This window comes from Bison bison, unplaced genomic scaffold, assembly GCF_000754665.1.
Source record: "Bison bison bison isolate TAMUID 2011002044 unplaced genomic scaffold, Bison_UMD1.0 scf7180017864375, whole genome shotgun sequence".
NCBI lineage: Eukaryota > Metazoa > Chordata > Mammalia > Artiodactyla > Bovidae > Bison > Bison bison.
Window position 1 is genome coordinate 4,079,713 of NW_011494947.1, and position 18,596 is coordinate 4,098,308.

The 18,596-nt window shown below is 49.9% G+C and overlaps 1 protein-coding gene across 1 annotated transcript in view; it reads right to left on the bottom strand.

Annotated features, from left to right (window-relative positions):
• Positions 1-18,179, bottom strand: part of PPP2R4 (protein phosphatase 2A activator, regulatory subunit 4) — a 32,017-nt gene extending 13,838 nt beyond the window's left edge. Inside the window, exons 1-4 of the mRNA XM_010856810.1 lie at positions 17,879-18,179; positions 10,278-10,375; positions 6,704-6,790; positions 1,549-1,674 (exon numbers count right to left, since the gene is read on the bottom strand). Coding sequence (XP_010855112.1) covers positions 1,549-1,674; positions 6,704-6,790; positions 10,278-10,375; positions 17,879-17,909 — 342 coding nt within the window. The 5' untranslated portion in view covers positions 17,910-18,179. The remainder of the gene's footprint in view (positions 1-1,548; positions 1,675-6,703; positions 6,791-10,277; positions 10,376-17,878) is intronic.
• Between the last annotated feature and the right edge of the window lie 417 nt (positions 18,180-18,596).

Below are 18,596 nucleotides of genomic sequence, written 5' to 3' on the forward strand. Positions count from 1 at the left end.
CGAGTAACGCACTGACATCGCCAGAGATGTCCTCCCTCTTCATACTCCCAGCAAGGGAGTTTGTGCCCGATGTTCACCAAAGACATATGCAAGGATGTTCACGGCAGTATCATTTATAACAGCCAAAACGTGGAAACATCCCACAACTAAACTGTCCATCAGCAGCACAACAGATAACCTATGCTATGGTCATACACTGGAATACTACGCAGCAAGGAAGAAGGTGCACTGTTCCACACACCACAGGTGAATCACAAAGTTGAGCAAAAGAAGCCAAACACACGAAGTTCAAAAGCAGGCAAAATCAATCTATAGGGGAGCAGTGAGAAAAATCTGGGGGATATCAACTAGAAAGGGGCACAAGGGCACTGGGGAAGTGCTGAAACGTTCCACGGCTTGATACGGGTGGTGGATGCAAGGTTAAAAACAGGTTAAGATCTATCAAGCTGTATAACCATGACTTGTCAGCTTTCTTTACGTTACAACTCAACTAAAAAAATAAGCCATGTGCTACCTTAGCACCCAGAGGCAGCCCCAGGTCACTCTTACACAAGGACAGCATTTTGCTGGGTCCTTGGTACTTCCCCCTGTTCCATCATGTGAAAACACCGGGACAAGACATTAGCACCCAAGTTTCTTTAGCTTCAGTCTGTAAATACCCGGCATGAGAATCTCCTGGAGACCTGGTGAAAATCTGGATCCCCAGGCCCCACCCGAGACCTACAGACCTATGGGATAGGGTGGCTACTCTGCATTTTTTTGTTTGCTTTGAACAAATATTACCTTTGCTTGACTCAAAAATGAATACACTGTAGGAGGGATGTACTCAGAAATCTTACTCCACCCTTCTCTCCTCTCCATCCACCCCTCTCCAATGCCCCAAAGGCAACCACCACTTTATTTGCCTCCTCTGTATCCTTCCAGTACACACCGAGAAATACAAACAGACCTTTCTCATCCTTCCAGTACACACCGAGAAATACAAACAGACCTTTCTCGTGTCTCCTCTTTCTTAACAAAAGGCAGCTTGCCATGCGCATCACACCTTGCCTCCCCTCTAACAGGGTAGTCAGCCCTTTGGACCCACTGATGGAGAACCCATGGACACAGAGGACCAACGGACCCTCATCATCTCATACAAGGGAGTATCTATGGGGGACCCTGGACGCAATCCCCCACAGATTCTGAGGGAGGGACCACTGGAAGTCGCAGTCCCTTCCCCCGAGTTCCTGAGTCGCCTCCCTGTTCTTTGTTAGAGCTGCATGGTACTCCCGGGGAGGCCTTATTAGCTTATTCAACTGATAATAAACTGCAGATGGACACGTGGGCCGTCTCAGTCTGCTGCTACACACAATCACCTACGAACAACCCTGTGCAGAGGGCTGCGCAGCCACGTGGTGATTCCCAGAGGACAGCTGGGGCAGAGGGTAAACGCATTTGTACTTTCAGGGAACAGAACTGCCGTTTCAACAAACTCCCCAGTGCTGATATCTGAACGCTTCCCCTCAATCCCCCCCGGCCCCCAAGCCCATCCTGCGGCAGCCTCACCTGGTCAAGTTTGGCATACCAGGTCCTGTAGGCCTTGTTCCCAAATCGAGAGGGCTGGTCCACTGGAGGGGTCTCATCGATCCACCTGTCCAGCGTGTTGAGAAGAGCGACCAGTTTCTCAATGGCCTGTGGAGGCAAATAGAGGGGGCCCAGACACCATGACTAGTGGCCCCATGCTAGAGCCACAGAGGGAAGCCCCAATGGCTGCTGGACAGTGACCACCAGGCCTCACACCACTGGCACCTCCCTGCTGTCCCCCTTTCTTCCCAACCCTCCTGAGTGTGAAGGAGGGGCCAAGGGAACAGTGAGCCTTCCAGAAAGGGCCCGGCACAAGGCTGAGGGACAGGCACGGCTCCCACACCCAGCTTCTCCAGCTAGCCTGCCCGAGGGCGGGGGCCAGGGGCGGGGGCAGCTGCTGGACAAGTGTGAGCAGCAGCCCTGACTTTCCTTACTACATTTATCGAGGTCTTCTGTTTAGAGTACAATATCTGCTCATCACTGAAAAGAGAAACGTAAAAAGGAAAGAAACAAAGGTGACGGGTAATCCTGCCACCCAGAAATCAATACCACAAGGTATCCCCTGCTCGTTGTAAGTTCACTTTCCACCACTTCACTCTGACTGAAGTCCTACAGTAGCAATGGTTCTTGCTAACCAAAAGAAACCTGAAGAGGATTTTCAGTGCAAAGGATTTTCCCTTTGCACCACTTCTGCTCACAAAATGTTTCACAGAAACACTCTTACTTTCAGATAGCAGGGGAGTCTGTCTTAACATTTTAACATACTCTTCCATATCATCATTTTACAGTGTTTTTCACTGCTTATCACGGTTAGAATTTTGAAGGCAGCTGGACCTGGATTTATATCCCAGCTAAGGGACCTCCCTGGTGGCCCAGTGGTTAAGAATCTGTCTTCAGATTTAGGGGATGTGGGCTCAATTCCTGATCTGGGGACTAAGCGCCCACAAGCTGTGGTGCAGCTAAGCGCACACGCCACAACCAGGAAGAGTCCTGGGCTGCAACCGAGACCCAGAACCACAAAAATAAAACGAATGTTTTATAAACAAATCCCAGTTAAACATCATTTGCTGCAAAACCTTGATCAAGTAACTTCAACTCTCTGAGCCTGTTTGCTCGTCTCAAAGATGGGCATAAAAATGGGTAAATAACTCTGAGGGCCGCCTGGAGGCCTAAATGACAACCCATGAAGCACACCAGCGCGGTGTCTGGCACAGGGTGATGGGGTACAACATCTACACACACACACAGACCCTCAAACGGGGTCTCGGGGCACACGTTACTTTGTAGTCTGATCAGCTCCCTCACAACCCTCATTCCAAGCAGCACAGAAACGTGACCTTTGTGCAAGTCTCTTACGAGCAACTGACACTGCACTGTGCCAATGCACTGTGATTATTTACCCACTCCCTCACCGCTAAACGTTTGGGCTATTCCACTTGTTCCCTTTGTGGAAAGCTGGGGCCACAGGTCCGCGTGTGGGCAGTGGTGGCTAAGACCCAGCTCTTATCTCTCAGCTCTATCTCTCCCACGGAGCAGGCTTTAAGAGGTGGGATCAGTGTGCCAGGCCAGGCCGTGTTAGCACACTGAACACTGAGTAACTCAATGAAGCAATCAGGTGAGGCTGTCTCTCTCCAGCACAAGTCTGTGAGGGTGGCTCCGAAGGTGCCTGTTCCAGATTCAGCATGTGAAATGAGCTAGGACAAAGGTACGGGAGGCTCAGGGAGCACGACACAGGGACACGTGGAGGCAGGTGGCCTTGGAGGGGGGGCCTGCCCAGAAGCAGACCCTGCCTGAGTCCGCCGAGCACAAATGGGCTGAGGAGACGTCTCTGGGAGTTCCACGCTGGTAGGAATTCGCAAGGGGCCACCCATGGAACAGTTGTGACCCAGAGGGTAAGGCACAGTCAGGTATGACATTGCTGAGCCCACAGAGAGAAACAGCCCCAGGAGCTGAGCATGTATTTGTACGGAGGGAAACGGCAGGCTTGAGCTAATGGAGTATGTGGGAGTAAAGGCACCCCCTCCCCACCGCACTGCAGCTCCAGGAGGCATGGACCACACGGCAGTCCACACAAACAGCATGACGGTGGCCCCGGTGCTGCCCTCCCTTACCCACGCTTGGGGCCTGGGAGGAGAGGAAAGTTACCTGTAAGAGGAGTAAGTTCCCTCACACAGGGCCAGGATAACACAAAGCTGCATTGCTGAAACATGACCCAAAGCACTGCCACTGTCTGGCGCTGTGAAGAACTAGGTCACCAGGAAGAGTTGACAGGCTCCCAGAAAACCTGGCCCCACAAAGCCACTGAGATTTCTGAGGACGGGTGGCCCCACAAGACACCAGACTACCGGTCACCCACCGAATGGGACAAAGAAGGTGCTCAGAGGCAGGCAGGAGCCAGGCCCCAGCTGCCAGCTCAGCTGGGCCAATGAATAATTAGAGGCTCCCAGGTCCTCCTGGAGAGGGCTTTCTGAGTTTAGGGGCTGCCTCTACTGTTCGACTGGCTAGGGGAGAGGGGCTGGAGGGGAAGGAGTTGTGGGCTGAGACCCCTAGGAAGCATGGAGAATCATTGGAGCCACCTTCTTTCTCCTTGGACCAAAGAGTCCTTTTTGGATTTCATGGACCAGTACAATTTTACTTGTCGATTTAAAATTCTGCCTTCATTTTAAAAATCACACAGAACTACAGCAAAATGTAAGCCTCCTATCTACTGTCAGCTTTATTTTACAAAAAAAGAAAAAAACGTTTTTAAAAAATTTTAACCCCCCCCCCAAAATTGGACAATTCCAAAAGGAAGGAGAGCCTTCTAAACACGGGTCTAGACAATCCCACCCCATGGCCCTTGCCTGCTCCCTTTGCTGCAGGTGGTCTGGACGCCGATCCCAGGCCCCTCGGCCCTTTCCCCAGCAGCAGCTGCATCCCCTGCACCAAGAGCCAGGAGCAAGCAGCAGCAGCGGAGGTAGGCAGCTGCCCTGGGCGGCACAGGAGGCCGCATGCTGGGTGTGGTGCCTTTAGCCGCCCGTCAGCTGTGGGCAGCAGCTGGGAGACCCCTGGAGACCACGCTAGCCATCTCGCAAGATGAGGCTGTGAGGATGAACCCAGCTCAGGAAGAGCCCCAAGTGAAGCAACAACAATGTTACTGGAAACTGAAAAACAGCTAATGATAACAATGGCTAATAAATGATAATGCCATCTAGTACATGCCAGGCACGGTGCCAAAAAAATACACCTACACGCAGGATCACAGTGAATGCTCCCCAGGGGCCACAAGTAGGCCTGCGGATCTTCCCACTAGACAGAGGAGGGGATGGCGTGTCAGAGGGGACAAGGCCATCCAGCTCAGAAGTGAGAGGTTATCAAAACCTGGTCAGCTTGACTCTAGAACCCCAGCACTCAAGCAGGCTGCAATCCTGCCTAAAGAACAGCCTCTGCACTAAGACAACGCCTGGCTGGTATAGACAGCTACCATCAAAGTCTCAGGGCTAATTAAGGGACCTGAGAGAGACTTGGCGGCTCAGGATCTGCTGGGGTAATTACAATTCTCTCCTTTAATTAGCCTCCCCCCGCCACATTCCCCAGCCCACTGAGCACAGCTCAGCGTTCCTTACCACAGGCTCAAGGAGGCGCCCTCTCTCCCCACAGTCAAAGCTCCAGAGCAGTGACCAGGCCCAAGAGGAACCAACAAGTCATTGGTGGATCAGCTCCCTTCTCTTGAAGGCTGTCAATCCCCAACACAGGTCTGGCGTCCCACAGGACCTTGGCCACCCAGCGGCCAGGAGCATGAGGCTTATGCCAGCCTTACGGCAGGTGGACAGACAGCCAAGCCAGGGCCAGGCCGTCCCCAACAGGCCAAAGCTAAGGCTAGAGAGCTGGGTGGCCAAGCCATTGAGAGGCTGCTCGGACCTGAGGTCTGAGATAAGAGAAAGATCAAGGGAGTGCTAGGCTGCCTGGAACAAGACCTCCGGAGGCCCCTGGAGGCCCGGGACCCAGAGCTGGGAGGTGGGAGTACAGCAAGAGCCAGCAACTGGAGAGACCACACCTTCTACGGGTAGGAGCTTCCCCACAACTCCTGCCTTCCCTCCATAAATAAGCCTGTGTTTGAAACACAGCCAAAGAGCCCCCACCAAGCAGTGTGCACCCTTCAACTCAGCATCGCCATCTCTAGGAATGAAACTTTAGGAAAGAATGCCCACACAGACCTATGTGCAAGGGCATTCAGAGCAGCAGTGTTTGGGGAAATGACCTCAAAGTCTAAGTTGGGGGCTGTTTAAACCAGTGAGGGCACAGCTCAAGGGCAGAGGAGCTCCCGGGGCAGGTCTGGGTGACAGCCCCCACACTGTTAATAGGGGGCTGTCCCCAGGAATCAGTTATGGGGAGGAATATAGGGTGCTGCTGCTGCTGTGTCACTTCAGTCATGTCCGATTCTGCGACCCCACAGATGGCAGCCCACCAGGCTCCCCTGCCCCTGGGATTCTCCAGGCAAGAACACTGGAGTGGGTTGCCAATTACTTCTCCAATGCACGAAAGTGAAAAGTCAAAGTGAAGTTGCTCAGTCGTGTCCGACTCTTAGCAACCCCACGGACTGGAGCCTACCAGGCTCCTCCGTCCATGGGATTTTCCAGACAAGAGTACTGGAGTGGGGTGCCATTGCCTTTTCCATGGAATACAGGGTGAGGGCAAGCTTTTTTGTTAGTGCTACACGTGTTTCTAACAGTAATCTCTTCAGTTGGCATGTTTACTTCTTTCGTGATCATTTGTAATTTAAAAATTACATGAAACACCAGTTAACAAAAGTGCAGGCTGGGGAACTCCCTGGCAGTCCAGTGGTTAGAACTCCAAGCTTCCAATGCCAGCACCTGGGGTTCAATCCCTCATCAGGGAACTAAGATCCCACAAGCTACAAGGCTTGCCCCCACTCCAAAAAAGCAGGCTATATATACCTTGTATACCTTGTATACCTTGGTCCCAATTCTATAGATACACATCTATACAGACTTTTTTAAAAATTAGAAATAGTTCAGTGTCAACAGTGTGAACTGCACATGTGTCTGGGTGATGGTATTGTCTGCACCTGGCCCACTGGTCCCACTGCAGGCTCTGGGAGCTGTTTTGGGAAAGGGCCCAACCCGACCAGGCCTACCTCGGAGACCTTGTACTCAAAGCTCAGCTTCTTCCCCTTCACACCTTCGTTGAGGGTGAGGATGAATCCGATGTAGTCAGCGTACGCCTGCCAAACAGAGAGGGGAATGAGGGACGTGGAGGTGTCAGACCTCCACCGTCTACACCCAGCCAGCCCCCAGCTCTGCCCAGCTACCAGAGAGCTCCAGGCTGCCCCCAGCTCCCCACCTGATAGCAGGAGAGTGCAAAGACAATGCCGAATACCCCGCCCTGACCTTCACCCAAAACCGTGGGCTGGCCAAGGCCACAGTGACACCTAGGCCTCTAGCCAGTCTACTGTGCACGCGCTACTGCTGGTTGCTTCTCTGCACAACAACCCCACCACTGTCCTCATTTTACACACAAGGACACCACGGCTTCAGGGGAAGTGACTCCCAAGACCAAGATCTCACTGGACACGGAGCTAGGACCCAGCTAGCCAAACTCCAGAGCAGAGTGGGGAGTGCTCCATCATTATACTATACCAGGGGTCCGTCCCCTGGGAACTCTCCAGATGTTTCCCCCAACAGGCAGACCAGCTATGTGCCTGTGTGCAGACGCCCTGCCCGCAGGAGATGAAACTGTTTTCCAGCCATGGCCAGGTCTCCCAGCACCCCCATCCCCAGCTTCCAGTGGGGCACCCTCTTCCCTTGGGCTGTAGGTTACAGCCGGCACACGGTTAAGAAACCGCTGAGGCACAGGCCTCTGGAGAGGCAGTTCTTGGGCGCTAGCAACTTCCACGTGGTCTTATTTCTTCTTCATCCCTCTTGCCTCTCCCTTCCTTTCTTCTTCTTTATCCAAGCCTTAAAGATGCCAGTGGGGGGTCTTCCTTGGCAGCCTAGTGGTTTAGACTCTATGCTCCCAATGCCTGCAGGGGGCATGGGTTTGATCCCTGGTCAGGGAACTAAGATCTCACATGGCATGCCCCTCCTGCCCCAAAAAAAACCCCGATGTTTGGGTGGCCACAGCAAGCCAAGGTAAGCCCTGAGAGGTGACTGCTCAGGGTCTGGAAGGGAACATTCCTACAGCGGCCTGTGGAATGGCTGCAGGTCGAAGTGCAGGTCACAGGGCGGGCCCACTACATCAGCCACAGCAACACCCCCAGCCCAGGGAAAGCCTGAGTCCTTGTCCTGACTGCGCCAGTGCTCACAACCGTTCCTGCGAAGCACACCAGGATGCAAGGAGAAGCAGCCGCACGGGGGCATGTCGCTGCCACGGTCACTGTTCCCACATGGCTCCGGGACTCTCGGAGACTAAGACTTGTGAACATGACTGTGTGAAGTCTCTTCCCAACCATCAGCAGTAACTGTCATGCCTACGGCTCTGTAAAGCTCACTGCACACCCGTGAGCACTGGGCCACACGCTTTTCTAGCTTTCCATCATTTGAGCCCCCAACGAACCCCATTTTATAGTAGAGGAAACGGAGGCTTGGCCCGGTTAGGCACTGTGCCTAAGTCACAAGAAGAGAACAAGGCAGCCCTGAGGTTCCAGCCCCAGCTTTGGCCCCAAACCCAAGCTCCTGGCCACTGCACCCTGCCTGCCACCAGGTGAAGCGCTATGGTCAACACACAGCCCCTTGTCTGGCCGCAGCAGTTTCACACATTCGATCGATGAGCTTCAGAGCAAGTAAAAGACTTCCATCAGGTATCAATCAAAACACACTTCCCAAAAAGTGTGGGTGCCTAGAGCAGGGCTGGCAAACCACTCGCAAAGCACCAGAGAGTCAATATTTTAGGCTCCAAGGGCCACATGTTCCAGTTCACAAATTCTCAACTCTGCTCTTACAGAATGAAAGTAATCACAAACTACATGTAAATTAAATGAGCAGAGCTGTTTTCCAATAAAACTTTACTTACAAAAACAGAAGGGTCAGGTTAGGCTGCCAACCTGTGGCCTGGAGCCCAGCAGCTCAGCCCACGGGGCCCCAAGTCATGGGGGTGACTCTCTGGAATCTCACCTCAACCAGTGACTGTGCCACCAGGCTAAACGTCTTCACCTCCTGGCCTCAGTTTTCTCACTTTCAAAATGGAGATGACCTCAGAGTCCACCTCCCAGGTTTTCTGTCACAATTAAATGAGCTAAAGTACCTGGCACATTATAAATACCCCGTCTTTTTTGGAAAACATCTAGGGGAAAGCAAGAAACTACAGCCACGTTTGGATTCAGACAACCCTGCAGGTTCAGGAAGAGAAGAACGGTGGGCCTCAACCTGGACACGATGGCTCCCAGGACACTTCCCACGTGCTTGGAGACGCTCTTGGCTGTGGTAAGCAGGAGGGCTGCTACCGGCATGGAGCAGAGAGAGGCTGGGGTGTTACGAAGCACCCTACAGTGCACAGGACAGCCCCTGTGACAAAGGATTATCTATCATGGTCAACAGTGCTGAGGTTGGTAAACTCCGAGGGACAGTAAACAAGATGATGAAAGGCCTAGAGCCACATCTTTGAAAAGCTAAGGGACTAAGGTGTTTATCCTGGTGAAGACTTGGGGGAGCAGACAACTCAGAAAAGACATGATAACCATCCCCTGATATTCAAAGGGCAGGCTTGTGAAAGAGGAGCCAGGCAGGCTTATGTGGCCACAGCCCCAGAGAGGCCAGGACACGGCAGCAGTAGGGCTTGGGCTCAAGGTCAACACAGCAGACTCCTCACAGAGAACCTGCCAAGCTCGCCAGGACCCCTGGCCACCCTTCTGCACAAGCAACACTCCCCGCCCCACCTGCCCAGACCAAGTACAGGCAACTGAAAGCAGCTGGACCCAAGGCCATTCCTGAGAACTTGAAATTGGCTTTCTTTTTCATAGTCCCAGTCTTCTCCACAGCCTGTACCAGAAGCCTGGCAGGTACAAGCTGTTATCTTCTGCCTACCCTGGGGATGAAGTGCAGAAAGCTGGCTGGGATCCCAGTTCCCTGGTGTTTTAGGCTCAGCCACCTCTCTGGCCTGGGGCTTCCCTGCAGACTCAGATGGTAAAGAATCCGTCTGCCAAAGCAGGATACAAGTTCAACCCCTGGGTCAGGAAGATTCCTCTGGAGTAGGAAATGGCAACCCACTCCAGTATCCTTGCCTGGGAAATCCCATGGACAGAGGAACCTACAGGGCTGCAAGAGAGTCAGACATGACTCAGCAACTAAACAACAACAACCTCCTTGGCCTAGGTTTCCATGTGGTAACCTCCTCTCCATGTGATATGCTGATTCCCAGACCTGCTATTACTTGCAACCAAGCATCAAAGGGATCCACTCTACCATTTCAGATGTGCAGTCAGTACAGTAACATCCAAGGGGCAAGGGCTTACAAGAGCCAGGAGCAGAACTCTGATGGCTATCTTCACCCTGGCTCCCAGAGACCTTCCCACTCAAGTACCCTGTGTACTGCCCCTGAGCAGGGAGAGACAGCCAGCTCCCCTGTCACTTCTTTCCCTAGCTTCTAGACAGTTCTGGCTCCAAAAGCGAGAAGGGGCAATAGCTCACAGCCCCACCCCAGCCTAGAAAACCACTTTGAAAAAGCCCAAGTCTCTCATGCCAGGCCTGAATCCACAGTGCAGACACCACTGGTACCTGAGAACGCTTCCATTTGCCCATATCTGGAACAGTGTGGATCTCTTTCTTTGGAATGATGAAGTTCTGAGTGGTGGGAGGGGCATCCTCTGAAGAATCTTGACAAAGAAAATGAGAAAGCAATCAGATAAAATCCTCCCCTCCCAACACACACACACACACACGCACGCACACACTTTTAAACCAACACCCAAGCCCTTGCATAAACAGACATGTACTCCCAGGATTAAGTATTGGCTTGTTAAGCCAAACTCACTGGCTTCCTGTCTCTCCTTACTCTGTCTGCAAGAAGCTGGGCAGTGCTGGCAGTGCCCTCAACAACTGATATGTCCAGTGGCTCTGCCATGCTCTCTCCTCCTGCTCTCCAGCCAGGCAGAAAGGTTAGAAAAGTAAAGCCAAGTTGACCTTTTAGACATAAACAGGAAACTCAAAGAAGAAGAAGAAAAATGGCCAATAAACAAAATGTTAAAGTTACCAACATCCCGAATAATCAATGAAATGGAAATCAGATGAGACTGCTGTTCTAAATCAGGTCAGCAGATTAAAAACATCTGGCACTGATTGGGGATGGGGAGAGAGGAATGCTCCTGCACTGCTGGTAGAGCCTTAGATGGTAGATTCTGCTGAGGGGGCAACTCAGCGCTATCTCTTGAAGTAAAACTATACCCACTAAGCCAACAGTAGGAATCAACTCTACAGATGTGCCCAAAGAAATAGACAAAGACATATATAAAAGTGCTTACTACATCGAAAAAACCAGAAACAACCCAACTATCAATCAATAAGGTGATAGGTTAATAATGATATGCCCACATGATGGAAATCTTCCTGGCTTTTTGAAAAGAATAAAATCTAAATTACTGACATGAGAAAAACAGCCTAAATATTAATGTGAAGAAATAAAACTGTACCATTCAACATCACAGTAATCCAAGTCTATGCCCTAACCCCAAATGCCAAAGAAGATGAACAGTTCTATGAAGACCTACAAAACCTTCTAGAACTAACACCAAAAAAAGATGTCCTTTTCATCACAGGGGACTAGAATGCAAAAGCAGGAAGTCAAGAGATAATTGGAGTAATAGGCAAGTTTGGCCTAGGAATGCAAAAGGAAGCAGAGCAAAGCCTAACAGAGTTTTGCCAAGAGAACACACTAGTCATAGCAAACTCTCTTCCAACAACACTAGAGATGACTGTACACATGGACATCACCAGATGGTCAACACCGAAATCAGACTGATTATATTCTTTGCAGCCAAAGATGGAGAAGCTCTAAACAGTCAGCAAAAAGAAGACCTGGAGCTGAATGTGACTCAGATCATGAACTTCTTATTGCAAAATTCAGACTTAAATTGAAGAAAGCAGGGAACACCACTAGACCATTTAAGTATGACCTAAATCAAATCCCTTATGATTACACAGTGGAGATAGTGGATAGATTCAACAGATTAATCTGGAAGACAGAGTGCCTGAAGAACTATGGACAAAGGTTAGTAACACTGTACAGGAGGTGGTGACCAAATGCATCCCAAAGAAAAAGAAATGCAAGAAGGCAAAGTGGTTGAATGAGGAGAGAAATTTTAGTGCAGAAAGCTGGCTGGGACCCCAGTTCCCTGGTGTTTTAGGCTCAGCCACCTCTCTGGCCTGGGGCTTCCCTGCAGACTCAGATGGTAAAGAATCCGCCTGCCAAAACAGGATACAAGTTCAACCCCTGGGTCAGGAAGATTCCCCTGGAGTAGGAAATGGCAACCCACTCCAGTATTCTTGCCTGGGAAATCCCATGGACAGAGGAGCCTAGCACACTACAGTCTACAGGGCTGCAAAAGAGTCGGACATGACTTAGCAACTAAACAACAACCTCCTTGGCCTAGGTTTCCATGTGGTAACCTCCTCTCCATGTGATATGCTGATTTATAGGTTGGGGTGGGGCTGTGAGCTCTTGCCCCTTCTTGCTTTTGGAGCCAGAACTGTCTAGAAGCTAGGGAAAGAAGTGACAGGGGAGCTGGCTGTCTCTCCCTGCTCAGGGGCAGTACACAGGGTACTTTAGTGGGAAGGTCTCTGGGAGCCAGGGTGAAGATAGCCATGGAGAGTTCTGCTCCTTACAAATAGCTGAGAAGAGAAACAAAAGGCAAAGGAGAAAGGGAAAGATATACTCAACTGCATGCAGAGTTTCAGAGAATAGAAAGTTGAAGTTGAAAGTTAAGTCGCTCAGTCGTGTCCGACTCTTTGTGACCCCATGGCCTGTAGCCCACCAGGCTCCTCCGTCCATGGGACTCTCCAGGCAAGAACTGGAGTGGGTTGCCATTTCCTTCTCCAGGGGATCTTCCTGACCCAGGGATCGAACCCAGGTCTCCCGCATAAGAGGCAGATGCTTTAACCTCTGAGCCACCAGGGAAGCGAATAGAAAGAAGAGATTAGAAAGCCTTAAGTAACAATGCAAAGAAATAGAGAAAAACAATAGAATGGAAAAGACTAGATATCTCTTCAAAAAAAAAAAACTGGGTACCAAGGAAGCATCTCATGCAAAGATGGGCACAATAAAGGACAGAAACAGTAAGGACCTAACAGAAGCAGAAGAGATTAAGAAGTGGCAAGAATACACAGAAGAACTGTACAAAAAAGATCTTTATGACCCAGATAATCACGATGGTGTGGTCACTCACCTAGAGCCAGACATTCGGAGTGTGAAGTTAAGTTGGCCTTAGGAAGCATTACTACAAACAAAGCTAGTGGAGGTGACAAAATTCCAGCTGAGCTATTTCAAATCCTAAAAGATAACGCTGTGAAAGTACTGCACTCAGTATGCCAGAACAACTGGAAAACTCAGCAGTGGCCACAGGACTGGAAAAGGTCAGTTTTCACTCCAATCCCAAAGAAAGGGAATGCAAAAGAAAGTTCAAACTACTATACAACTGCGCTCATTTCACATGCTAGCAAGGTAATGCTTAAAATCTTTCAAGCTAAGTTTCAACAGTACGTAAAACAAGAACTTCCAGATGTACAAGCTGGATTTAGAAAAGGCAGAGGAACCAGAAACCAAATTGCCAATATCCACTGGATCACAGAAAAAGCAAAGGAATTCCAGAAAAACATCTACTTCTACTTCATTGACTACACTAAAGCCTTTGAGTGGATCACAACAAACTGTGGAAAATTCTTAAGGAGATGGGAATACCAGACCACCTTACCTGTCTCTTGAGAAACCTGTATGCAGGTCAAGAAGCAACAGTTAAAATCAAACCTGGAACAACAGACTGGTTCAAAACTGGGAAAGGAGTACATAAAAAGAAATTCTGGGCTGGAAGAATCACAAGCTGGAATCAAGATTGCTGGGAGAAATATCAACAACCTCAGATATACAGATGACACCACTCCAATGGCAGAAAGTGAAGAACTAAAGAGCTTCAACCCAGGTGATGCAGGTTTAATCAAAAAAGGGGGGAAATCAAAAAAGAGGGGAGTGAAAATCAAACCATCAATCCTAAAGGAAATCAATCCTGAAATCAATCCTCTTTTACCCTCATCAAGAAACTCTTTAGTTCTCCGCTTTCTGCTATTAGAGTGGTGTCATCTGCATAAAGAAAGAGGGGAGTGAAAAACTTGGCTTAAAACTCAACATTCAAAAAACTAAGATCATGGCATCCAGTCTCATTATCTCATAGCAAATAGATGGAGAAAAAGTGGAAATAGTGACAGATTTTATTTTCCTGGGTTCCAAAATCACTGTAGATAGTGACTGCAGCCATGAAATTAAGACACTTGCTCCTTGGAAGCAAAGCTATGACAAACCTAGACAGCATATTAAAAAGCAGAGACATCACTTTGCCGACAAAGGGTCTGTACAGTCAAAGCTATGGTTTTTCCAGTAGTCACTTACACATGTGAGCACTGGACCACAAAGAAGGCTGAGCACCAAAGAACTGATGCTTTCGAATTGTGGTGCTAGCGAAGACTCTTCAGAGTCCCCTGGACTACAAGGAAATCAAACCATCAATCCTAAAGGAAATCAATCCTGAATATTCATTGGAAGGACTGATGCTGAAACTGAAGCTCCAATACTTTGGTCACCTAATGGGAAGAGCTGATTCACTGGAAAAGACCCTGATGCTGGAAAAGATTGAGGACAGGAGAAGGGGGTGACAGAGGATGAGATGGCTGGGTGGTATCACCAATTCAACGGACACGAATCTGAGCAAACTCCAGGAGACAGTGAAGGACAGGGAAGCCTGGTATGCTACAGTCCATGGTGACACAAAGAGGCAGACAGGACTTAGCAACCGTACTTCACCAACATACTATATACGATATAATCTTACTGTTGTTAAAAAACTATTTACATACTAACATTAACAGTACATATACCTATTAGCTCATTCCTTAGAAAAATCTGAAGAGTTAAACATGTAAGTTAATAATTGTCATCTCTAGGAGATAAGATTTATAAAGGACTTCCACTTTCTAAGCTATATATTACTATTAAAAACTAGCATTATAATACTTTTGTAATGATAAACTATTTTAAATGGATTTTCTATATTTTCAGAAGCTAGGGAAAGAAAAACAGAGTAATGTGCGTATCCCATTTAGCTGGAATTTATGTTTTGCTGCATGAATCTTTCTGTTTGATTATGGAACACTGCCTTCTGAAATCTGAAAACCTGTGAATTTTAAATACACCTATTTTGTAGGTTGGGAGCTGTGGGCCTGAATCTACTATTGGTGGTGTGTCAGATTAGTAAGACCCTTCCTTTAAAAATGAAAACTCTCAAAACTTCCCTGGTGATCCAGTGGTTAAGAATCTGCCTTCCAACCCAGGTGATGCAGGTTTGATCCCTGGTGAGGAACTAAGATCTCACGTCCCAGGGCTATTAAGCCCGTAAGCCACAACTTCTAAGCCTGCATGCACAGCTAAGACCCAACGCAGCCAAATAAAAATGTAAATAAATAAAAATGAAACTCTCAAAAATTAAAGTTTTAATAAACAAATGAAAATGAAAACTTTCCAAGAAGAGTAGTAGACTATCAGTCACTCACAATGTAATGTCAATCTGTCCCAATGCCATCCTCCTAAAACCTAGCTTACACCAGTTACATGAACAAAGGGAACAAAGATCTAAGTAGGTTCTTGAACATGTGACATCTGGGGGACTAGAGCCTTCCTGGAGTGGCCTTGAGGAAAGGAAATGTCCCAGGAGGCCTGGAGACCTAACGAGAATGGGGGATGAGAGCAAGGCAAAGCTCTGCCTAATTCAAATTCAACTCAGGGCCAAAAAAAAGAGACCAGAAACTTTTCTTCAGCCCACCTGTTTTGCAAGTCCTGTTCCCAGAACCTCAAATTGGTGACCCTACTATTAGCAAATTGCTACTTCAAGTAAGATACTAAATTAAAAGCTTTTTAGGTCAGGCCAGTGACCTAACCACATGGTTTTTATGGGAAAATGTATTCCACATTTCAAATTATCTATTTGCAAATGATCCTTGGGAACAGAGCCCTTTTCTAAATTTGAGAGAACTGTTCCTCTCTGCAAGGGAAGAACCCTCCTGACATTATTTCACAGGGTCCTGTTCTCAGAGGAAAAGCTACTTGGAAGCCTTGCATCAAATCACTGATGAAACATATATACACAATCACCAGAACGTGTAATTCCAAATTTAAAAAACAAAACAAAACAAAACAAGCCTTCAGACTTGAAACTATGATCAATGAGGTCAGATCCAATTTCTCTAGCCTCAGATTATTCCTTCTCTGACAAAGGTGACATAGCAGAAGCTGGATCCCCAACTTATCTCAGTATAAGATAGAAATATCCAGGGTTTTAGAGATGTTCCTAAAAACCCTAAAGAGTATATTACCATTTGGGAACCTGTCTATATGTTCAACTCAAACCACCTTTACTGACTGCCACCACGTCCCACGATTTGCCTGCATCATCTAGGGAACACATACTACCAACCCTGCCAAGAACAGACAAGGAAACAGGCTCACAGAGGCCGAAGCTTGCCAGGTAGAGCCAAGTCTATGTAACTCCAAAATCCAAGGTTTTTATCACTACACTGAGTTAAGTAGTTCTTCTACTACTTGTTCCTAAACATCCTGAGTTTCAAACTTCAAAGAAGGACCACCTCCTGGGAACCTGAATCTTCTCGGACATAGAGAATTCCCTGAGGCCACCTCTGTCTCAGTGCCTAGGTTCTCACCCCACCCATCTTCAGGGACACACTATTATTTCACTAATAATTATCTCACTGATAATTCTGATTGCCTTATATACTTTGATGTCATTACCAGAACTCCTAAGGGCATATGCACAGAAGTTCTGTACCAAGTAAAATAAATGTCTGGTTTCAGTTGCCTTGACAGACCATACCCAACTCTTTGTCCAACTCTTTTGCAACCCCATGGACTGTAGCCTGCCAGGCTCCTCTGTCCATGGGATTTTCCAGGCAAGAGTACTGGAGTGGGCTGCCACTTCCTTCTCCAGGAGAACTTCCTGACCCAGGGATCAAACCCAAGTCTCCCGCACTGCAGGCAGACTCTTTTACCATCTGAGCCACCAGGGAAGCCCTGGCAATGTTCTTTAATTTGTGTGTGTGTGTGTGTGGAGGGTGAGGGGTGGGGAGTGCGAGGGTATACCTCTTTGATCTTCAAAATTTCTCCCTCCTGAAACCTTCCCAGAGATTATAAAAGGCAAGCCAGGGCAGAAGGAATACAGAATGGTTTCAAAACACTAGCTGTTTTGAAATAGCTGTTTGGTCAACCTATTTACACCTCTGACAGAATTGTAAAAGTCATCTATCTTCAGATCTCCTTAGCTCAAGGGAGGGGCAGGGGGAGTGGTCAGCAAACACCCTCTATTCCCCTAGGTAACCGGTCTCTCTTAAGAGGATCCTTGCCCAATCACCTCCATGCCAGTTATTCGAGATTAACTAAAAAGAAACCACAGCCTGTAAATAAAAGTTATAGAAGATGATGCCAGAAAAGTGACTCGTCTCCTTGCACAATCAGCCTTTTTAAATTAGTGGTTTAGACGACCGAGGGGCAGTTTGTCTCGGTAACTTCTCAGCCACTGAAACTCGAGTCCCTTTTTCCGAGGGGAAGAAAAGGGAGGTGATAACGGGAGGTCAGGGAGCGGAGGGAGGCTGGCAAAGGGGGTCGAGGCAAGCCCCACGGAGCACGAGCCCCCACCCCCAAGGTAGGGTCATCCGTGGGGTGGGGGTGGGGGTGCTTCCCCACTAGCTCAAGAGCTGACTTGAGCCCGAACAGCCCAGATGTGGAAAAGGCCTCCCCTTCTGGCCGCGGAGCTCTGCCCACCCGAACCCTAGGACTGCTCAGGCGCCCCGAGTCCCGGTGTCACGCCCCACTCACCCCTTTTTCAGCCCCGGGATCCTGCCCTCCCTCCCGACCCCCCAGCTTCTCACTCGGGGGCCCGCTCAACTGTTGCTCCTTCTCGGGGGCCCAAGAGCGTTTGCCCCTCGAGGTCCTCCAGCTCCCTAACCCCGCTTCCCCCGCTGAGGCGCCCCCCACACACCACACCCCTTCCCCGCCCCCACGCCTAGCACCGCCCCCGAGCCCCGACTCCACACCGGCCCCACCGCCCTACCTGACGGCGTCTGCCGCTCGCCCTCAGCCATCTTCCTCTCGCCGGGAGCCGGCCGGGATGCCTGCCGTACCCTCTCCCTTTTCACCCCTGCACCACCCCGCCTTGCCCCGGCCTCACCACGCGCTCAGGGATGGCTGAAGAGAAACGAGCCCCGGCAGGCTATAACCGAAAACCGAGAATTAAAGTCACCCCAGTGAAGACGTCCGCCATGTTGGTGCGGGGCACTCTGGGAGCATGCCCAGCAACGGCCGGCGCGGGGCGGCCGCAACCAGCGGGGGGCGGCAGCCATGTTGGTGCGGGGCGCCGGCGAGCATGCGCACCAACGGACGGCTCGCCGCCCGACCGGCCAACCGCCTGCCAGGAGGGCGCTGGGAGCGCGGCAGCCATGCTTTTGCGGGGCGGTCCCCACCTGTCATCTTCGAATCGGGTTCTGACCCGACCCCGAGAACTATTAGACGACCTGCCTCTGTCAACATGGTTGTGTTTTCCTACCACTCTGAGGGCAGCGCCACCAAAAGGACTGAGGGGGTGCACACCACTGCCTCCTACAGTTTGTGGACGCCTTAATGGAGGTGGGAGAGGGCGAACCGGCCGACGGTCTCCGCCTTGCTCCTCTTCCCGGGTTCCACCGCCTCGTAGGGTTCCCCAACTGCTCATTACGCCCCGGTCCCGCCCCGGCCCCGCCCCGCGCTCGCGGTTTAGCCTCCGGGGCAGCAGC